This window comes from Cottoperca gobio, unplaced genomic scaffold (assembly GCF_900634415.1).
Source record: "Cottoperca gobio unplaced genomic scaffold, fCotGob3.1 fCotGob3_320arrow_ctg1, whole genome shotgun sequence".
Classification (NCBI taxonomy): Eukaryota; Metazoa; Chordata; class Actinopteri; order Perciformes; family Bovichtidae; genus Cottoperca; species Cottoperca gobio.
In genome coordinates this window covers 1,259-25,000 of record NW_021166929.1, presented here as the reverse complement: position 1 = coordinate 25,000, position 23,742 = coordinate 1,259, and the positions used below count along the sequence as shown (strand labels likewise).

General features: G+C 40.2%; 1 protein-coding gene across 1 annotated transcript in view; it reads right to left on the bottom strand.

Moving 5' to 3' along the window:
• The window catches only part of xpo7 (exportin 7), a gene marked incomplete at its 5' end in the record, with an annotated part of 24,990 nt that extends 2,179 nt beyond the window's left edge, over positions 1 to 22,811 (bottom strand). Inside the window, 23 exons of the mRNA XM_029427433.1 lie at positions 235 to 449; positions 801 to 883; positions 958 to 1,065; positions 1,140 to 1,228; positions 1,962 to 2,068; positions 2,493 to 2,601; positions 3,436 to 3,499; positions 3,951 to 4,031; positions 4,132 to 4,205; positions 9,729 to 9,864; positions 10,651 to 10,756; positions 11,088 to 11,281; positions 11,828 to 12,000; positions 15,331 to 15,477; positions 16,179 to 16,298; positions 16,427 to 16,500; positions 17,098 to 17,263; positions 17,827 to 17,931; positions 18,052 to 18,284; positions 18,576 to 18,669; positions 21,526 to 21,672; positions 22,463 to 22,626; positions 22,742 to 22,811. Of these exons, the coding sequence (XP_029283293.1) occupies positions 235 to 449; positions 801 to 883; positions 958 to 1,065; positions 1,140 to 1,228; positions 1,962 to 2,068; positions 2,493 to 2,601; positions 3,436 to 3,499; positions 3,951 to 4,031; positions 4,132 to 4,205; positions 9,729 to 9,864; positions 10,651 to 10,756; positions 11,088 to 11,281; positions 11,828 to 12,000; positions 15,331 to 15,477; positions 16,179 to 16,298; positions 16,427 to 16,500; positions 17,098 to 17,263; positions 17,827 to 17,931; positions 18,052 to 18,284; positions 18,576 to 18,669; positions 21,526 to 21,672; positions 22,463 to 22,626; positions 22,742 to 22,811 (2,859 nt within the window). The remainder of the gene's footprint in view (positions 1 to 234; positions 450 to 800; positions 884 to 957; positions 1,066 to 1,139; positions 1,229 to 1,961; positions 2,069 to 2,492; positions 2,602 to 3,435; positions 3,500 to 3,950; positions 4,032 to 4,131; positions 4,206 to 9,728; positions 9,865 to 10,650; positions 10,757 to 11,087; positions 11,282 to 11,827; positions 12,001 to 15,330; positions 15,478 to 16,178; positions 16,299 to 16,426; positions 16,501 to 17,097; positions 17,264 to 17,826; positions 17,932 to 18,051; positions 18,285 to 18,575; positions 18,670 to 21,525; positions 21,673 to 22,462; positions 22,627 to 22,741) is intronic.
• Between the last annotated feature and the right edge of the window lie 931 nt (positions 22,812 to 23,742).

Here is a 23,742-nt window from a genome sequence, read left to right as displayed (position 1 = left end):
TATTTATATTATATATATATATTGTACATATATGTAATATATATTTATATTATATATATATATTGTACATATATATATATATACACATAATACACAGAATATTCGAGTTCTTTTCTGTAGATTTGTGAATGTTTTCTCGTAGCGTTCTGAACATCCTAACACGCTGCAGAAGTCTGACCGTACTAATGTTCTGTATGCGTATGTGATCTGTCCGCAGGACGTCGTCGGCCTCACCAGCAGGTCGCTGTGCGGGATGGACAGCAGCAGTTTGATGAAGGTCTGTAAGGCATTATCCAGAGCGTCGTCGCCGTACAGACGGAAGACCCCGAAGTTGACGTAGTTACCGCTGAGCACCGCCTTCAGCATGGCGAAACACACGCTGACGCCCTTCAGCTTCACGCCGTACACCTGGTCCTTCGGGACTTCCCCCAGCGTCAGGATGCGGTTCCCTACGGGAAGGAAAGTATTATAGATTAGTTTTATTGAGTTCAAAACGAAGACGAAGAAATTACATTTACAATGAAACATTTAAAAACAGAAAGTTTAAATCTTTAGTGGTTAAAGAGAGAGACAGACAGAGAGAGACAGACAGACATAAAACAGTTAACTAAAGAAGCATCTCATGATCAACATCACTTACAAATAGAATATATAAATAAAATGTATCACAAACAATCACTATTCTTAAATTAAAATAAGTGTTTCAATTCTACATTTTGACATATTGTGTATAAAATGTTTGTTTTTAGATCTAATGGAGTAAATCTGAGTCTTAAACCCCTCTGGGCCTCCGTACGGACCGTAGGTGGTGATCATCTTGCTGGTCTCTCTGAACAGCAGGATGCCGTTGGGCGACGACACGTCGAACTGGAGCCTCTGAGATCTACGGACACATAGAAACATTCATTAATCATTAATCAGCTGCGTCTCGTCAGCTGCATCGCTGAGCGTGTTTACCTGTTGTGCACCAGCTCAGCCATCAGCTTGAGGACAGGTGTGGTGCATGCTGGGTCGTGGTACCAAAGCTCGATGGCTCGCTGCAGAATGGGCATGTAGGCTGGATACCTGCGGGCTGCGTTAAGGACGCTACAGAGACGGTGACGAGTAATAAATAGGATTCAGCAGCTCTGTAAGGATACATCCAGTCAAAGAGCATCATGAAGCTCGTCTTGGCGTTGAAGGCGAACGCGATGCCTCGCAGGTCTCGCACCAAACCCACCAGAGTCCTCTACAGGAAACAAGAGAAGAAGACCGTCACAATAAAGGCTAGACCCAAAATCATCAATGAACTAAACTAAACAACTTTTCTTTTGGGATTAATTCAAATCCCCAAATTAAGATCATGAATCATAAACGACGGCGTATTAGAGACATCGTGGGTTAAGAGAAGAAAATGACGGATTAAATATATTTAATATTATATATTAAATATATTTAATATATCATATAAAATATATTTAATATATCATATAAAATATATTTAATATATCATATTAAATATATTTAATATATAATATTAAATATATTTAATATATAATATTAAATATATTTAATATATAATATTAAATATATTTAATATATAATATTAAATATATTTAATATATAATATTAAATATATTTAATATATAATATTAAATATATTTAATATTAAAGTTATATATTTACGGGAAAATAAATATCACACAATGAGAAAAAAAACTAGAATATTCTTTATGATTTAAGTGTTAAAATTACTAGAAAATACTCACAAGTTTATGGAAATAAACTCAGATTTTCTCTGAGATTTAAATTTATTTACAGAAAAATAACTCAAATATTATTTCATTATAAAGTCAGAGATTAGTAAGAAGAATTATTTTTATTTGAAATAAAATTTTCAAAAAGGAAACGATAAGGAAAAGATATTTAATACTCTGCTTTGGTGCAGCAGCATGGTGTGTGTGTGTGTGTGTGTGTGTCACCTTGGCTTCCTGTTCGTTGAAGGTGTTTGTACTCAACATCTGAGCCACAGTTTCAAAGGCAGCCGTCAGAGGCAGCATGAACTGTTCGAACTGATCCTCGTCCTCACCTGCACACAATACAATTATATAATAATAATATAATAATACAGATTTGTCCAGAAACGAGTTATATTCATTAAAGAAAGTTGATTTAATGAATCAAAATTATTTTGGGGCGATGATCAATTATGACGAGAGATTTAAAGATTCATTCAAAAACCTTGAAGCTTCAAATGTAAAAATTTAAATAAATCGGGAACAACCTAATTACATTTCATTATTTTGAATCAATTAATGCCATTTTTATTTGATCTTCAAAGTAAAAATCAACCCATCAGGACAATCACGTTTATATTTCCCTTATTCCCAGTCTTAAACTTATTTTTGCTTTTGAAGTTCCCCACATGGTCGTACAGCGACATAAACAAGTCTTTAATTATCCACCAAAATGAGTTTACTCAACGTCACAGTTAATAAAGTTTGTGTGTTTACCGAGATCAACCATGAGCAGGCGTCCCAGTGCCGTGTAGAAGGTGGTCCGACACCTCATGTCGCTCAGATTCGACTGGTTGTTCACTCCCAGGAAGGAGAAGTGCTCGCTCTGACAAACACACCGCTCGTTAACAACGACACACACTGCAGGTCAAACATGTAACTCAAAGATATCATGAAACTTCCCCACTTCATGACTCACATCGACACAAGTACTGTTCATATTACAAGTGTCCATGTTTAAATATGTAAATGAGGCATTATGTAATGTAACTGTTGTGAGTTTAACTCTACACACACAAAGTTATCATTATCATCGTATGAGACGGTGTTGTATGTGACGGTGTTGTATGTGATGGTGTTGTATGTGACGGTGTAGTATGTGATGGTGTTGTATGTGACGGTGTAGTATGTTGTATGTGACGGTGTAGTATGTTGTATGTGACGGTGTTGTATGTGATGGTGTTGTATGTGACGGTGTAGTATGTGATGGTGTTGTATGTGACGGTGTAGTATGTTGTATGTGACGGTGTAGTATGTTGTATGTGACGGTGTTGTATGTGATGGTGCTGTATGTGACGGTGCTGTATGTGACGGTGTTGTATGTGACGGTGATGGTGTTGTATGCGACGGTTATGGTGTTGTATGCGACGGTGTTGTATGCGACGGTGTAGTATGTCGTATGTGATGGTGTTGCATGTGATGTGACGGTGCTGTATGTGACTGTGATGGTGTTGTATGTGACAGTGATGGTGTTGTATGTGACCGTGATGGTGTTGTATGTGACGGTGATGGTGTTGTGACGGTGATGGTGTTGTAAGTGACGGTGATGGTGTTGTATGTGATGGTGTTGTATGTGACGGTGATGGTGTTGTAAGTGACGGTGATGGTGTTGTATGTGACGGTGTTGTATGTGACGGTGTAGTATGTGATGTGTACTCACTGTGTGGTTGTTCAACATGAACTGGACGGCGCTGAGCTTCACCAGCTTTCTCACGCTGCTGTACGTACACAAACAGGAAGTGAAGGAGAAACCGTGCAGACACAGGGATTTATTAAAGGTGCATTTTATAACCATTACTTTCATCATCGAACAATCTGCAGGTTATTTTCTCTATTAATCGTTTGGTTTATAAATGTCAGAAAATAGTGGAAACGTTTATCGAAGGTGAAGTCTGTGAGTCTGAAACCCAAAGATCTCATATTATTATATTATATTTGAGGCTGGAAACAACATTTAAAGACATTTCTGCAGAAAATTACTTTAACAATTAATCGATTATCTCAACATTTTTAATGCAGCTCTATTTTTTATCAAAGTTTAACTTATTAAGATTTTCTTAATGTATGTTTCCTTCTATATTTACGTTTCTTGATTTTTTTGCAATACTTATATTTTCTCTTACTGGAGATGCACTGATTGTTCGGAACACACACACACACACACACAAAGGATATCCTAGCGAGAGGTCGTTCAGTAGTTGGAGTGTCTTGGAGGTGATTGGTTCACACTGGCCCCAGTACTTCAAGTTTGTGATGCTGAAAGAGAGAAAAGATTGTTTACAACAAACTTAAACACTGAAGAAGAGAATTTAAATATTTGTTGTAGAGAATTTTTTTAAATATTTTTATTACTCACATTTTCCCTATAAAGACACTGAGTACCATCGTCTCGTCGTTCAACCCCAGAACTTCTGATAGTCGTCGATAAAGCTGCAAACACACACACATCAATGTTCACAATAACTTTAATCATTATTATTATTAAAGGACAATGAGTTCTAGAGATGCTTTGGTTTGGTCTTTACACCACCTGCCCATCACGTTTCTTTAAACTAAAAAATAAATGATAATATATAATATTTAATATATATATAGAAAATATTATATATATAAATATTATATATATACAACTAAAATATTATATATATATATATATATATAAATATAGTATATATATATATATATATATAAATATAGTATATATATATATATATATATATATATATATATATATATATGATATAAAAATTATATTTAATTAAATACTAAATAAGTTATTTGTCATTTTGACAAACTATATTCAACATAATATAATAACAGTCAGTCAAACGGGTGAAAGCTGTAAAAGGAAACTTGATTAATCGCTCAGTTCATTTAAGTCAGGTATAAAACCTGCGTATTGTGTGGGTATGAGTAAATCAGTAAATTGAATCGCAGCTTGGAGGCGACAGCAGCTCGATATTAAAGAAGAGATGACAGGATGGAGAGGAGCTGCACAAACAAAGACTTCAGTCACTACCGGCTCAGCAGGGCGGAGGGGATTGTTAGAAGATAAAGAGCAGGGGCCTCGCTCTAACGGCACAACAGAGGGTTAAGCTGACAGGAAATGGGGCCCGACCCACATAAAACACAGAGTCATACAATTAGCAGCTCCTCTCATGGTTCAGCTCCACACTGAACGCACTTTCCCACAAGAGGAACTTAACCTGTGAGCTGCAGTTTCCCGTTACCTTAAAGAACCCACGAGGCTACGGTTCTGTAAACACGTCACTTTCATGTTTGGGATGCAAAAGTTTAGATAATCCCAATTATCAGCTGTGCATGTAAAGATCACATGCTGGATCTACAACGCAGCGGCAGGCTGCACAAAGCCTCGTAAGCTTCTCTGGATCCCTCATCGTGCTTTCATTCTCCTTCCTTAAGGAAATGGTTTCTAAACATCTGAAACGGATTCCTTCAGTAAGAGAACAACGTGAAGACGTTTATCAGCTGAAATGCATTAAATACACGTCTGTTCTTCCCTTCTGTCGGGTGTTGGAGGTGTTTTTGCAGAACGTCTGCAGGGTTGTGCATCAAAACTCAAATTCTCTCAAATGTCCTGTGAAAGGTTTTGTGAAGTTTCCCTGCAGAGTGGAGCAGAATGTGCGTTCTGAGCAGGTTTCCTACACAAACTGTTTGTGGAGTCGGACACTGCGACAGCTTAAGAGCCTACGTTTTTATCAGATGAACAGATGAATGTAAAACAAGCGTCGGAGCTCAGTAACATCTCCTGAGCTGGAAACAAAAGCAGAACTTGAGACCACAGAGCTGCAGATCTTTAAGTCTCCTGTTGCAGGAACGTCCTGTAACACATGTTGCCGTGGCACCGACAGCGACATGCGCACACACTTCTACTGGGATCTGTGCCGAGCGGAGGCGACCTCTATGAGGGATGTCACCAGGACCCAAACTTTGATGCCAAGTCGATGCAAACGTTTAGTTTTTCTCCAGAGTAAAAATGAGTTCTGGTTGAAGGTGAATTATAACGTTATCCTGATGTGTTCAAATGTCTAAAGTTTTCACATTATAAACGGGATATTAGAGAATTATGACCCGTTTGACTTCCTGATCAAAGTATGCAAACTAATAAACGTTTTATTTATGTATCGAATTAATATCAAGCATCTTGTAATTTCCCTGACATTGGGATTGACTGCTACATGTTGTGACATCCCTGACGTTCTAAAGCAGTCCGATGAACTCGCCAACACGGACACATGTGGAGACGAGTTACAGTTCCTACATTACGCCACTTATCTGGGACGCATGTAGCAGCTTCTGCCCCGAACAAAGAAAACACAGCGTCAGTCAGCACGAGGCGGCCGCACTTTACAACATCCAACACTGAGGCTCTAAAGGACTGCTGCAGTCAGCACACACACACACACACACACACACACACACACACACACACACACACACACACACACACACACACACACACACACACACACACACACACACAGTACTGATTGTGTAGTAAATGTAGTTAAAGTACTTAAAGTAAAGTACTGATTGTGTAGTAAATGTAGTTAAAGTACTTAAAGTAAAGTACTGATTGTGTAGTAAATGTAGTTAAAGTACTTAAAGTAAAGTACTGATTGTGTAGTAAATGTAGTTAAAGTACTTAAAGTAAAGTACTGATTGTGTAGTAAATGTAGTTAAAGTAATTAAAGTAAAGTACTGATTGTGTAGTAAATGTAGTTAAAGTACTTAAAGTAAAAGTACTGATTGTGTAGTAAATGTAGTTAAAGTACTTAAAGTAAAAGTACTGATTGTACAGTAAATGTAGTTAAAGTAATTAAAGTAAAGTACTGATTGTGTAGTAAATGTAGTTAAAGTACTTAAAGTAAAGTACTGATTGTGTAGTAAATGTAGTTAAAGTACTTAAAGTAAAAGTACTGATTGTGTAGTAAATGTAGTTAAAGTACTTAAAGTAAAGTACTGATTGTGTAGTAAATGTAGTTAAAGTACTTAAAGTAAAAGTACTGATTGTGTAGTAAATGTAGTTAAAGTACTTAAAGTAAAGTACTGATTGTGTAGTAAATGTAGTTAAAGTACTTAAAGTAAAGTACTGATTGTGTAGTAAATGTAGTTAAAGTACTTAAAGTAAAAGTACTGATTGTGCAGTAAATGTAGTTAAAGTACTTAAAGTAAAGTACTGATTGTGTAGTAAATGTAGTTAAAGTACTTAAAGTAAAAGTACTGATTGTGTAGTAAATGTAGTTAAAGTACTTAAAGTAAAAGTACTGATTGTGTAGTAAATGTAGTTAAAGTACTTAAAGTAAAGTACTGATTGTGTAGTAAATGTAGTTAAAGTACTTAAAGTAAAGTACTGATTGTGTAGTAAATGTAGTTAAAGTACTTAAAGTACTGATTGTGTAGTAAATGTACTTAAAGTACTTAAAGTAAAAGTACTGATTGTGTAGTAAATGTAGTTAAAGTACTTAAAGTAAAGTACTGATTGTGTAGTAAATGTAGTTAAAGTACTTAAAGTAAAGTACTGATTGTGCAGTAAATGTAGTTAAAGTACTTAAAGTAAAGTACTGATTGTGTAGTAAATGTAGTTAAAGTACTTAAAGTAAAGTACTGATTGTGTAGTAAATGTAGTTAAAGTACTTAAAGTAAAGTACTGATTGTGTAGTAAATGTAGTTAAAGTACTTAAAGTAAAGTACTGATTGTGTAGTAAATGTAGTTAAAGTACTTAAAGTAAAGTACTGATTGTGTAGTAAATGTAGTTAAAGTACTTAAAGTAAAGTACTGATTGTGTAGTAAATGTAGTTAAAGTACTTAAAGTAAAGTACTGATTGTGTAGTAAATGTAGTTAAAGTACTTAAAGTAAAAGTACTGATTGTGTAGTAAATGTAGTTAAAGTACTTAAAGTAAAGTACTGATTGTGTAGTAAATGTAGTTAAAGTACTTAAAGTAAAGTACTGATTGTGTAGTAAATGTAGTTAAAGTACTTAAAGTAAAGTACTGATTGTGTAGTAAATGTAGTTAAAGTACTTAAAGTAAAGTACTGATTGTGTAGTAAATGTAGTTAAAGTACTTAAAGTAAAAGTACTGATTGTACAGTAAATGTAGTTAAAGTACTTAAAGTAAAGTACTGATTGTGTAGTAAATGTAGTTAAAGTACTTAAAGTAAAGTACTGATTGTGTAGTAAATGTAGTTAAAGTACTTAAAGTAAAAGTACTGATTGTGTAGTAAATGTAGTTAAAGTACTTAAAGTAAAGTACTGATTGTGTAGTAAATGTAGTTAAAGTACTTAAAGTAAAAGTACTGATTGTGTAGTAAATGTAGTTAAAGTACTTAAAGTAAAGTACTGATTGTGTAGTAAATGTAGTTAAAGTACTTAAAGTAAAGTACTGATTGTGTAGTAAATGTAGTTAAAGTACTTAAAGTAAAAGTACTGATTGTGCAGTAAATGTAGTTAAAGTACTTAAAGTAAAGTACTGATTGTGTAGTAAATGTAGTTAAAGTACTTAAAGTAAAAGTACTGATTGTGTAGTAAATGTAGTTAAAGTACTTAAAGTAAAAGTACTGATTGTGTAGTAAATGTAGTTAAAGTACTTAAAGTAAAGTACTGATTGTGTAGTAAATGTAGTTAAAGTACTTAAAGTACTGATTGTGTAGTAAATGTACTTAAAGTACTTAAAGTAAAAGTAATGATTGTGTAGTAAATGTAGTTAAAGTACTTAAAGTAAAGTACTGATTGTGTAGTAAATGTAGTTAAAGTACTTAAAGTAAAGTACTGATTGTGTAGTAAATGTAGTTAAAGTACTTAAAGTAAAGTACTGATTGTGTAGTAAATGTAGTTAAAGTACTTAAAGTAAAGTACTGATTGTGTAGTAAATGTAGTTAAAGTACTTAAAGTAAAGTACTGATTGTGTAGTAAATGTAGTTAAAGTACTTAAAGTAAAGTACTGATTGTGTAGTAAATGTAGTTAAAGTACTTAAAGTAAAGTACTGATTGTGTAGTAAATGTAGTTAAAGTACTTAAAGTAAAAGTACTGATTGTGTAGTAAATGTAGTTAAAGTACTTAAAGTAAAGTACTGATTGTGTAGTAAATGTAGTTAAAGTACTTAAAGTAAAGTACTGATTGTGTAGTAAATGTAGTTAAAGTACTTAAAGTAAAGTACTGATTGTGTAGTAAATGTAGTTAAAGTACTTAAAGTAAAGTACTGATTGTGTAGTAAATGTAGTTAAAGTACTTAAAGTAAAGTACTGATTGTGTAGTAAATGTAGTTAAAGTACTTAAAGTAAAGTACTGATTGTGTAGTAAATGTAGTTAAAGTACTTAAAGTAAAAGTACTGATTGTGTAGTAAATGTAGTTAAAGTACTGATTGTGCAGTAAATGTAGTTAAAGTACTTAAAGTAAAAGTACTGATTGTGTAGTAAATGTAGTTAAAGTACTTAAAGTAAAGTACTGATTGTGTAGTAAATGTAGTTAAAGTACTTAAAGTAAAGTACTGATTGTGTAGTAAATGTAGTTAAAGTACTTAAAGTAAAAGTACTGATTGTGTAGTACATGTAGTTAAAGTACTTAAAGTAAAGTACTGATTGTGTAGTAAATGTAGTTAAAGTACTTAAAGTAAAAGTACTGATTGTGTAGTACATGTAGTTAAAGTACTTAAAGTACTGATTGTGTAGTAAATGTACTTAAAGTAAAAGTACTGATTGTGTAGTAAATGTACTTAAAGTACTTAAAGTAAAGTACTGATTGTGTAGTAAATGTAGTTAAAGTACTTAAAGTAAAAGTACTGATTGTGCAGTAAATGTAGTTTGTAAACAGTTTGCGACGATGTATTTTCCAGCTGAAAATAAAAATACTAAAGAACATACATGCACGTGTACATGAGTAAATGTACACACATCATCTCCAACAGGATCCAATTAAACGTTGCGTCTACCTTTGATGATTTCTGCACCTGGTCACCGATGTAGATCTTCCTGAACTGTTCGAAGAAGCTGAGCATGGCCAGCTCCAGTCTCTCGTTGCCGGCCTGAGCGAGCCGAGAGTCTGTCAGATTCATCAGCTGGAGCACCCTGATGGGTTCAACGCATCAGATTTAGTCAAACAGATTATTACAGATCGTCATAAACAGTTCATCAATTATTATCATCAGGTGTTTATCCAGAAGTCCACCTGCAACATGTGGAGACTTACAAATCAATTAAAGGTCAGGCTCCAGCATATCTTAAAGATCTCATAGTACCTTATAAACCAACTAGAGCATTGCGCTCCCAGACTGCAGGGTTACTTGTGGTTCCTAGAGTCTCTAAGAGTACAATGGGAGCCAGAGCCTTTCCTTTTTGATAAAGCTTATAGTTAGGGCTGGCTCAGGTTTGCCCTGGATCAGCCCCTAGTTATGCTGCTATAGACTTAGACTGCCGGGGGACACCTCCCTGCTCTCTTCCTTCTCTTCCTCTCTCCTCCTCCTCTCCTCCCTCTCTATCTGTGTTGCGACACTACTGCTTTTATAAAACTTGGATTATTTCTGCTTTTGCTGAAATGTACTTTTCTATGCTGATGACTTTTAACTTATAAACGTATGAAATGTGTTTATCTTGGATCAGAACCTGCGTTAAATAAATCCACAGTGACGTCTTCAAAATTCTTATTTGGGCCAATTTACAGTTTAAAAGTCCAAAATAATAAATGTAATAAATCATGTACGACAAAGAAAAGCATCAAACAGCTGAGAACCTGGTCCTTCTGCTCAAGTCAAAAATAGTTGCAGATTAATATTCGTCGACAAAAACACTTATTTTACTATTATATTATATTATACTGTTCCTCAAAACAAGACACTCTCACATTGGCGTTCTTACCGACAGACTAACTCTCCGTCCATGGCGTCCTGCTCATCCGTACTCGCAAACGACACCCGTCCACCAATAACTGCCCCGATTATATAAACCAACCATGTCAACCGACCTGCACAGGGAAGCCAACGTTAGCGAGACATATTTAATATTCACAGCCTGTTTCAATCCGAGCGTCTTATATCGGCACTCTGAAGATACAAACAAGAGGATCCTTTTAACATTAACCCTGAATATTCCCCAACTCCATAGTTAAAGAAAGAAAAGTATTATTTATTTGACCTACAATGGCCCTGAGACAGCGGCGTGCATTTTATTTTTTAAAATGATTTATTTGAATATTGTACATTTCTACTTTACATGAAAAAATCTTGGCTTGCAGTTTCTTGTGACCGTTATGCATCAAAACACTGTGTGTGTGTGTGTGTGTGTGTAGCCCGTACCCTCCTGCACAGTGATGTCTGCAGCGCTGGAGTTGGTGGACTGCAGCAGCTCCTGGTAGGTCTGAGCTGCCTGGTCGAACAGCTGGACCAGCAGCGCGCACGTCTTCTCGTACTCGCACCTCCCGATGGTGGACAACTGGTCTAACTGCTGCTGGACGAGACCCGCGTCGTCCAGAGGGTCTTCTAACCCGTCTCTGTGGAGGCAACACTTTCATTCAGTTTGTGAACTCGAGGTTTAACAAACAACTAGGGCTGTCAATTAATTAATTAATTAATTAATTGCAAGCTTTGTGATTAATTAATCGCGATTAATCGCATATAACAATATTTGCTGGGGGGTCAGAGCTACGTGCTTTCTGAGCTCCGTGTGACGGGGGGACGGGCGCCAGGGACGGGTGCTGTCAGAGCTCCGTACTGTCGGACCAAAAGTCAGGAGCATCTAGGAGCGCGATTAATCTGCGTTAATATTTTTAACGCGTTATTTTTTCTGTGATTAATTAATCGTAATTAACGCGTTAATTCGACAACCCTACAAACAACGCATTTGGGAAGTTGATAAATGTTTACGTCCGAGCTCTGCAGCCGGAGTTTTCTGCAGGTGTGTTGGTAGTTTTAGTTTGTGCACAGATTAAGCACTAAAGTGCACCAACAGAGAAACCTGCAGGATGAAACCTTGCATATACTGTCCACACGCAGGTGCGTAGGGAAGCATCACTTGAGTGCAACAGATAGAAACTCACCGCAGGATGACGTGGACCGACTCGAGCCGCGATGTGATGTAGGCCTTGGTGACCTCGGGGGTGTAGGTCTCCAGCAGGTGGGGCTCCGTGGCTTTGACGTAGGGGACCGACGCGGCCAGGCGCTGCCACAGACTCAGCAGGTAGTGAACACTGTTGGGGGCGAACTCCCAGTGCTGACAGACGGGAGGAGAAACTCGTTATTTACGTCATTGTTTCAGGTCTAACCCTAACCGCACGAATAATCACCACAGCAAAATCAAACAAGGAAACATTACGTGTGCCACGGCTCGGCAGTAACAGTGCAGAAATCAAAATCAAGTTATTAAATGGAGCGTCCTGTAACGGATCAATTTAACCAGTGAAAATGAGTTGAAACTGTGAATCTGGCAACACGGGGACGTGATATATGTTCACTGATGAGCAGGTTCATCGTCTGCTTACGTTTCTTCATTCTTGGCTGTGCTACCAAACAGGGAAGGCACGGCACAGAAATGTAGTAAACAACAATAACTCCATGAACTTCCTTCATCACTTCAGACTTCTGTCTGGAAGTGAAACTTAGAATTCATCTAACATCTTATATAATATCTAATAATATCCGTTTTATATTGAAAACCTCTTCAAACATCTGGATTTATTCAACTGTCTCACCAACAAAACTATGTTTTACAAGATGACATTGAACACATCATGATAACGTTATAATTTACCTTCAACTAATACTTACTCATTTTTACTGAATGGAGCCTGAATGCACCTTAATGTAACTCTATGGAACCTCCAGCTGCTAACAGCTAATGCTAACAGCTAACGTTAGCTAGCTCTGCTGCAGCTCTAAACAACAAAAACCTCATTCAACATGTTGATGTCCCCACACACACACACACACACTAGGGGACACACACTTGACCTAGTCATCACAAACTCTGCCCCCATACGTAAGCTATCTGTTTACGATCTGGGTGTGTCGGATCACAAGGCCATCACAATGGATCTGCCAGTCCTGCTTCCATTTCAGAAATCTGAAAAACATCAACCCGGACACCATGACCTTGGATCTCCAGCATCTCTCCGCTATAAATCTCACATCAGTCAATGAATCTGTGGACTTTTACAACAAATCTCTGAGCAGTCTCCTGGATCTCCACGCCCCTGTCAAAACCAGAACAGTCACATTCTCACACTCAGCCCCCTGGTACACCTGCGAGCTGCGGAAGATGAAGACAGCGGGGGGTGTCCTCGAGCGGCGCCTCAAGGCTTCAGGACTCACTGTTCACAGACAGGCATACCGAGACCACCAAAAGGCCTACGCAAAGTCCCTCAGAGACACACAGGTCACTTTTCTACTCTACAACATCATCAACAATAGCCCTGGCAACTCCAAGCTACTTTTTTCCACAGTAAATCATCTCCTCAAACCTCAAACTCCCTTACACCAAGACACCACAGAGGAGCGGTGTGATCCATCCGCTCTCTCCTCTCCAACTCCGCTGCTCTGCCAGTCCCGACTGTCAACCCCCAGCCCGGACCTACCCAGCCTCTTTGCCGCTTCACTGACATCTCGCAGCAAGAGGTTGAGGCCATAATCAAAAAGATGAAACCCTCCACCTGTGCCCTGGCCCCCTTTCCCACAGCCCTGGTCAAATCTAACATTTGTGCCATAAGTCCCCTCATCACTACAGTGATAAACCCCTCCCTCCAGTCTGGTCATGTTCCATCCCCTTTAAAAACTGCTGTCATCAAACCACTCCTCAAAAAGCCCACCTTAGACCCAGATGTCCTTGCCAACTACAGTCTCATCTCCAACCTGCCATTTCTATCCAAGATGCTGGAAAAAGTAGTTGCCACTCAGATTCAGGACCATCTCAACTTCAATAACCTCTTTGAAAAGTTCCAGTCTGGTTTTCGCCCTGGCCACAGTACAGAAACCGCCCTGGTTAGGGTCACCAACGATCTGCTGATGACAGCTGACGCCGGATCTCCATCTCTCCTCATCCTCTTTGATCTAACTGCAGCGTTTGATACCATTAATCATGACATCCTCCTCAACCGTCTTCACTCCACAATCGGATTCTCTCACTCGGCCCTAAACTGGTTCACCTCATATCTCACTGGGAGGACTGAGCATGTCACCTTGGGAGTGTCAAAATCACAAATACACTCTGTCACCTGTGGTGTCCCTCAAGGATCTGTCCTGGGCCCCACTCTTTTCACCATCTACATGTCCCCCCCTTGGTCGTGTCATCAACCGGCATGGAATATCGTTCCATTGCTATGCTGATGATACACAACTCTACATCAGCACTAACCCAACCCCCTCTGCACCTCTGCCATCATCCACATTAACCACCTGCCTGAAGGAGATAGAGGCGTGGATGAAGCACAATTTCCTCCAATTAAACAGCATTAAAACCGAAGCCCTTCTAGTTGGCACCCCACATCAGGTCCAGTCCTCCTCCATAACCTGCATCACCTTCTCCGGTCAGAACATTCCACTCTCATCAACAGTCACCAATCTGGGTGTTAAAATGGACCCTCATCTGACCTTTGAGGCCCACATCAGACAAACATGCAAGAACTCCTTCTACCACCTCAAAAATATTGCCAAACTCCGCCCCACACTCTCTGTCAGACGCTGAAAAGCTTGTCCATGCCTTTGTCTCCTCCAGACTTGACTACTGCAACGCACTTCTCATCGGGATTCCTAGCAAAAACATCCAGAAGCTGCAATACATCCAGAACAGCGCTGCTAGGATCCTGTTGAGAGTGTGAAAGTACGAACACATCACACCCATCCTCAAATCACTGCACTGGCTCCCGGTCTCACTCAGGATGGATTATAAAATCTCCCTTTACACCCATCAGTGAATTCAGAGAAATGCTCCATTCTATTTCAGAGAACTGCTCACCCCACTGTAAAGGCTAACCTCCTCCTTCCCCCCAGGACCAAGCTCAAAACCATGGGAGGTCGCGCCTCCTGCTCTGCCGCTCCCAGACTGTGGAATGCTCTCCCTGAACATCTGAGGACGCCACAGACTGTGGATGCTTTTAAAACGGGCCTAAAAACGCATCTTTTTAACAGCATGTTGCTCGACTTTAACCATTTTAAAGAGTTGTCTTGTCTATCAAATGTTTTTATTTTATTTTTTAAATGTATATTTTGCTCATCGTTTTTACTCTGTAGCACTTTGAGTTTTGTTTACCCAAATGAAAAGTGTGCTTATAAATCAAATTTATTATTATTGTTATTGTTAATATTATTAATATTATATTGTTCATAAAGCAGCTTCATCAGGGAACACGGGGTGCGTTTCAAACTCGTGTCTTATCGTCCACAGCACGGCGCTCGCCCTGACGGTTGCAGAAGTTTGGCATCAACCTGGTACCGAAGTATCGGTTCTGGTGACATCCCTGGTACTGAATCATGTATTCAGTCTTCAGCTGCTGTAACTGTAACAGGAAACACTGAGCGGCTCCAGATGTGAGCGACGGCGGACACCCACCTGCAGACTGGTGACGGTGAAGTTGGCTATGAGGCGAATGACTTCGGGGTAGTTTTCTACTTTGACCAGCTCCCCCAGCTGGTAGTTACTCTTCAGCCTCGCCAGCAGACGGCAGAACTCGTGGTAGTTATTGGGATCTGGCAAACACTGAAACACAAACAAGCAAAGAGCCGTGAATCTTACGGCGTCTCAGGATCCACGACATCGAGGAGCTCGTTTCAGGAACTCCTCCAGTCCAAAAGGGAACCTTTATCAATAACTTAAGTTAACACTTAACTAAAAAGTTCTCATTTTTCAGTGATTTCAAAGAATAAAAAGTTCAAGTTGTAAAAATAATAAAAATGTTGGTTTGGTTTGAGCTTAATTATTATTTCTCACAAACTCGCCAATTTCCAAAAATACAAATTGTACATTAAAATAACATGTAAAACTGGTATTTATATAATGTATAATATATATATTATATAAAATACAATATACAATAAATATAATAATAAATAATAAATACAATATACAATAAATATACAATAAATATTATATAATAAATACAATAAATATATAATAAATAATAAATAATAAATAATATATAATTATAAATAATAAATATAATATATTAAATAATATACAATATATAATAATGAATATACAATATATAATAAATAATAAACAATAAATATATAATAAATAATATAGCTCGACACAACGTTGCTTGTGGAGAATTTCTTTTTTTTTTTTAAGTTTTTAAGTTTTAAATCTAAGAAGATAAAAATCTCCATCTTTACATGAATCCATTTCCTCCCCCCCCTAACAACGACGACAACAGTGCAGGAAGCGTCTCCTCTACTCACCTGAGGGTTTGCTAGTATCCTCTTCACTCCGTCCACCAAATGTGAAAGAAACTTTGCTCGTTCTGCATTGTTGAAGAGAGACCGCCTGACGGAGGCAATCTGAACTAGACATGACAACACCTGCGCGCGCACACGCACACACACACACACACACACACACACACACACACACACTTGCTCAGTCTCACACCGAGGCCTGCAGTGTTATTCTGGATGCATTATCATGATATGAAGATGGGCTTTCTTACCAACGGGGAAAGGGACGGAGGGATGGAATGATATAAATTGAAAAAGAGCTGCAGGGTGGAGGAATCAAGAAATGCTGCAAGACAGAAATAAAAGAGAAGACGTCAGAATTACAGTCACAATATCTAAAGTGTTGAGACGAGGGCTGCAGATAACCAGTTTACATTAACGATGATCCAGTGTTTCATCTTTAAAAGCCAGAAAATGGTGAAAAAAGATCTTTAAAATGTCCAAAACCAGAAATATTCAGTTCACTGCGCTGGAAAATCCTCAGATTTGATCCAGAAAAGTATTGCCATGTCCAAGACTTGTGGTATAAAATTCAACTAACTGATCAGTTCATCTGGATTCATATAATAATAAATATATAATAAATAATATACAATAAATAATATACAATTAATAATATATAATAAATAATATATAATAAATAATATATAATAAATATATAATAAATAATATATAATAAATATATAATTCATTAGTGAATTTAATCTCAGGGAATATTCTGGTTTTTACCTCATAACTTTGTGATTTAAATCTCAAATATTCAGGTTTTTACTTGTATATTTGTGAGTTTTTTAATTTACGACTTTACTCTCGTGCTGAGTTTCTCTCAGGGTTCAGTGTTCACACCATCTAATAGAGATGAAGCGATATAATGTGCAGCTACCTGATCTCCATGACGTGGGGATCTGTACGGTGCAGAGGTCGTCCGAGGACTCGTCTGTGGAAGTTCCTATAAAGTCGTAGTTGAGGCAGTTGTAGCTGAGTTTGAGCAGCTGCATCAGCAGGCCGTGCTGAGACTCATCGTTCAGGTTCAGGTTCTTCCCCGACGCCTGAAAACAAACTCAAACAGCTTCAGTCGACCTGCAGCAGGTAACATGTGACATGTTCTCCATCCAGCTGCTCTTGTTAAATCCCCATCATGTGATCTGTTGTTTATTTTACTCCATGTGTCATAAACCGACTTCATCCACAGATTTAAGCTCATAAACAAGTCAGATGTGGGGAATTACGTTTATTCATCTGTTCTCTGCATGAAATAAAAATGGGATTTAAATTCTTTGATATCCTCTAACCGGGTAGGTTTTATTTATTAAACACAGCTCGCCTTAATGATTTTATTCAAATATATTTATTGAGCCAAAGAAGATTATACATCATTATATTGCTGTGTCCATTGATATAAAATAATCATACAATTATATTCACAATAAAGCAGGATGAAATAAAAGTTAAAATAAATATGGACATACTAAATCTGACTTGTTTTGGTTTAAAGTAATTAAATAATGCTAATTATGTTGCTTAAAATAGAAAATAAAATAAATGTTCTTTGTTACTAGCTTTAGAAATGAATTCACAAAACAATGTTTTAATCTTCCTGATGAAGACGCACCTGTTTCAGGAGGTTACAGGACAGAGTGAAGATGTCGAACAGGGAAGAATCTCTGAACGATGAAGCGATCTTCCTGTGTTTGGTCAGAGGGTGTGTCGTGTCGGCCTGAAGAGAGGACTACATCGTAAACAACACACAGAGGAGGAGGAGGAGGAAAAGAAGGAGGAAAAGGAGGAGGAGGAGAAGAAGGAGAAGAAGGAGAAGAAGGAGGAGAAGACCACCCACCTGATTGATCTCATTCGTCAGCTGGGACAGAATGGTGACCCCTATGATGCAGTGCTCCACGCTGTCCTGCAGAAAGCGTGTCACATCTGCGATGACGTTCCTGAAGACGTAATCGTCTTTCTGACAGTCGAACCAGCCCAGCTTGGTGATCCTGGCGTACAGCTGGATCAGAGCCTGCGTCACAAAGGCTGCTAACTTTGGCCGCGTGGCCAGATAATTCAGCACATAGTTCCCTGGACATCACAAACAGAAGAACGACGTCATGAGAGCGGAACAACACAACGACTGTCACGCTGATATATTATGAGAACGTGTATGCAACAGCACGAAGGGAGAGGGAGCTCCACCGGGGGATTCCTGCTGTAGATGAAACAGCCTTTTGCAAACGTTCAAGAACCCTCGACAAATGTCAACACAAACTAAATATACGAGAGGATGCTGAAGGCTCGTGCAGTCTGAGAAGCTGAGAAGCTTCTCAGACTCCACGAGGACCCGCCGGACGCTGCCAGGGAACATGTACTCACGGATGTCGATGCGTTGTTCGAGCGGTAGAGGGTTGCTGGTTCGAGATACCAGTTTAGACAAACAGGTGGCCGCAAGCAGCTGAGAATATGATGACTGCAACAACAGGGAATAATTATGTTAGTAAAAACATTTAAGAGTTTGCATCATAATAATATCACAGTCAGTTTAAATATCTAAACATTCAAACAACGCTGCAGAAGCAGAAAGTAGATACAGATTGAGCTTCACCAACATTAGTAATAACACAGAGACACGGAGAGACAGAGACACTGAGAGACAGAGACACTGAGACACAGAGACACTGAGAGACAGAGACACAGTGAGAGACAGACACAGTGAGAGACAGACACAGTGAGAGACAGACACAGTGAGACAGAGACACTGTGAGACAGAGACACTGAGAGACAGACACAGTGAGACAGAGACACTGTGAGACAGAGACACTGAGAGACAGAGACACTGAGAGACAGAGACACTGAGAGACAGAGACACAGAGACAGAGACACTGTGAGACAGAGACACTGTGAGACAGAGACACTGAGACACAGAGACACTGAGACACAGAGACACTGAGAGACAGAGACACAGAGAGACAGAGACACTGAGAGACAGAGACACTGAGAGACACTGAGAGACACTGAGAGACAGACACAGTGAGAGACAGACACAGTGAGAGACAGACACAGTGAGACAGAGACACTGAGAGACAGAGACACTGAGAGACAGAGACACTGTGAGACAGAGACACTGAGAGACAGACACAGTGAGAGACAGACACAGTGAGAGACAGACACAGTGAGAGACAGACACAGTGAGAGACAGACAGACACAGTGAGAGACAGACAGACACAGTGAGAGACAGACACAGTGAGAGACAGACACAGTGAGAGACAGACACAGTGAGACAGAGACACTGAGAGACAGACACAGTGAGACAGAGACACTGAGAGACAGAGACACTGTGAGACAGAGACACTGTGAGACAGAGACACTGAGAGACAGAGACACTGTGAGACAGAGACACAGAGACACAGAGACAGAGACACTGTGAGACAGAGACACTGAGAGACAGTGACACAGAGACAGAGACACAGAGACACTGAGAGACAGAGACACAGAGACAGAGACACTGTGAGACAGAGACACAGAGACAGAGACACTGAGAGACAGAGACACTGAGAGACAGAGACACTGAGAGACAGAGACACTGAGAGACAGAGACACTGAGAGACAGAGACACTGTGAGACAGAGACACAGAGACAGAGACACAGAGACACTGAGAGACAGAGACACTGTGAGACAGAGACACAGAGACAGAGACACTGAGAGACAGAGACAGAGACACAGAGACACTGAGAGACAGAGACACTGAGAGACAGAGACACTGAGAGACAGAGACAGAGACACTGTGAGACAGAGACACAGAGACAGAGAGACACTGAGAGACAGAGACACTGTGAGACAGAGACACAGAGACAGAGACACTGAGAGACAGAGACACAGACACAGAGAGACGGAGACACTGAGAGACAGAGAGACAGAGACACAGAGACAGAGACACTGAGAGACAGAGAGACAGAGACACTGAGAGACAGAGACACTGAGAGACAGAGACACTGAGAGACACTGAGAGACAGAGACACTGAGAGACACTGAGAGACAGAGACACAGAGACAGAGACACTGAGAGACAGAGACACTGAGAGACAGAGACACTGAGAAACACTGAGAGACAGAGACACTGAGAGACAGAGACACTGAGAGACACTGAGAGACAGAGACACAGAGACAGAGACACTGAGAGACAGAGACACTGAGAGACAGAGACACAGAGACAGAGACACAGAGACAGAGACACTGAGAGACAGAGACACTGAGAGACAGAGACACTGAGAGACAGAGACACTGTGAGACAGAGAGAGACAGAGACACTGTGAGACAGAGAGAGACAGAGACAGACATTGAGAGACAGAGACACAGAGACAGAGACACAGAGACACTGAGAGACGGAGACACTGAGAGACAGAGAGACAGAGACACAGAGACAGAGACACTGAGAGACACTGAGAGACACTGAGAGACAGAGACACTGAGAGACAGAGACACTGAGAAACACTGAGAGACAGAGACACTGAGAGACACTGAGAGACAGAGACACTGAGAGACAGAGACACAGAGACAGAGACACTGAGAGACAGAGACACTGAGAGACAGAGACAGAGACACAGAGACAGAGACACTGAGAGACAGAGACACTGAGAGACAGAGACACTGAGAGACAGAGACACTGTGAGACAGAGAGAGACAGAGACACTGTGAGACAGAGAGAGACAGAGACAGACATTGAGAGACAGAGACACAGAGACAGAGACACAGAGACACTGAGAGACGGAGACACTGAGAGACAGAGAGACAGAGACACAGAGACAGAGACACTGAGAGACACTGAGAGACAGAGACACTGAGAGACACAGAGACAGAGACACTGAGAGACACTGAGAGACAGAGACACTGAGAGACACAGAGACAGAGACACTGAGAGACACTGAGAGACAGAGACACAGAGACAGAGACACTGAGAGACACTGAGAGACAGAGACACAGAGACAGAGACACTGAGAGACAGAGACACTGAGAGACAGAGACACAGAGAGACAGAGACACAGAGACACTGAGAGACAGAGACACTGAGAGACAGAGACACTGAGAGACAGAGACACTGTGAGACAGAGAGAGACAGAGACACAGAGTTCCTGCAGCTTTTTAAACACCTGCACTTAAAATACTTCTGAATATTGTTTAAATGTACGTTTTACTCTGAAAATCCAAAGATAAAGAGTTGGGGAAATAAATAAAACTCATCTGAAAGGTACTTTTACATCAGATGCATGTGGTTGAGAACATCTGAATCTTGTTGAATGTGTGGGGTCGTGCTGTAACTGTACTCACGCTGCCTCTCTCCAGCAGCAGCTGACACTTGCTGAGACAGTCGGGGCTGTTGGTGAACTCCACCAGAGCTTTCTCTGCCTGGTGTCGGACGGCGGTGTCGGTAGTCTCATACAGCTGCTTACACAGGATCTCCAGCTGGGCAAGGCCCTAGATAAAGCAGAGAGCTTATCAGTCCACGAGAGAGCACATCGTGTTCTTCACACAACACTAACAAGAGAAACACTAATTCATATCAAAGCTCAAACAATCAGCCGGGGAGTCAACCAGCAGAATAATAAAATGTGTTCAACTTCCACATGTTCAATCATCAATGTGACAATTCTGTTCTTTGTTTTCTATCGCCGCAAACTACGACTTTGAGGCTTTGTTGATAAAAACAAGACACTTGAAGACGTCTTTTGATGGACATTTTAGAGCTGCAACCAATTTCATGACATCCATTCAGGGAGCGGGCGGGAGAAGTGCCGAGTCATGCAGTTACAGTTTGATGCAAGTCACTGATTGTTGTAAATGGTGGGGCCGCCAGGTTAAAGAACAAGATTAGAGACAGCCGGCGGTGAGGTCTGGGTCTCTGGTTATGGTACGCATGGCATTTGGCGGTGCATTCACTGCTTACATTAGAGTGTGGGGAAGTTGGGGTTCAGTGTGTTTATTGGGAGTGATGTGAACCTCTGCTGGCCTCAGATCAGATCCTGTCTGCTGCACCAGATGAAGCCAAACTTTAAACACATTTATACTGTCGCATCAAACTAAGTTATAAAACACACAGGAGGCGCAAAACCGTCTTCCCCGGAGACACATCGGATTTAGATATTTTATTTTCAATAATAAAGTTTGATTTATGCCGACGCGCAGGAAGCTGACAGGCGACGCGCAGGAAGCTCGCGGCCGACGTGCAGGAAGCTGACAGGCGACGCGCAGGAAGCTCGCGGCCGACGCGCAGGAAGCTGACGGCCGACGCGCAGGAAGCTCGCGGCCGACGCGCAGGAAGCTCGCGGCCGACGCGCAGGAAGCTGACGGCCGACGCGCAGGAAGCTGACGGGCGACGCGCAGGAAGCTGACGGGCGACGCGCAGGAAGCTGGCGGCCGACGCGCAGGAAGCTGACGGGCGACGCGCAGGAAGCTCACGGCCGGCGAGCAAGAAGCTCACGGCCGGCGAGCAAGAAGCTCACGGCCGGCGCGCAGGAAGCTCACGGCCGACGCGCAGGAAGCTCACGGCCGACGCGCAGGAAGCTGAGGGCCGACGTGCACCTCCCAACGCTGACTATGATCCACCATATCAGCATCTACAGGCAGCACACAAACATTTAATAAATTCTTTACAATAGGGCTGTAACGATAACGACGGCTGTAACGATAATCTATAATCGTGGGATCGCCTCAACATGGCGACAGCTGAGCCGGCAGCTAGCCGCTAACGTCGCTAACAGTGCAAATAACAGCAACGATGACAGAGCTACCTGTCCGTGTCCAGGGGGACGTTTTTGGACACGAGGGATTGTGACGCTTCGTGCACAAACATGCGTCCAACGCTGGGAAGCGTCACCATCAAAACTTTTTTTTGAACAGCCACCAGCAAAGCTTCACATTCAAGAAGCTAAAAACAGCCAAATGTTTGACATTTAAGAACTAGATTAATCAAACAATTAATAAAAATGGTGCAAAACAGCCGCCTCTGGTGAAGCGGCGTCAGATACTGTCTCTGCCGTGCACGAGGCTTCTCTGCGAGCGACCAGCAGGCGGCTCGAGGAGTTTTACTGGACGTTGATTAAAACCTGAGCAGATGTTAAACCTGCTGCGTCAAAGTCAAGATGTCCACATTAGAGCTGCAACGATAGCACAATAATCACCAACTACTTTGATCATCGATTCAACTTTGAGGAATTTTTCATGCAAAAATGTCAGAAATTTTACTTTTCAGGTTATAAATTTAAGGCTGCAATTTATAGAATAATTTTAATGATCAATTAATCTGCAGATTAATACATTTTACCAAGTTATACTGTAATAACAGTAATAAGCCTATTAAACCTATTGCACAATAACATTTACTGCAGATTAATATAATAAAACATGACAGAATATGTTTAGTTTTCTTCATTGTAGGAAAGTTCTGACCATATTCAAGAATATATTTTACAATCAGATCACGATCGTTTCTCTGCAGCTCGTGTTACAAAGCAATATAATAACGCTGGTTTGGATCAGATCCAAAGA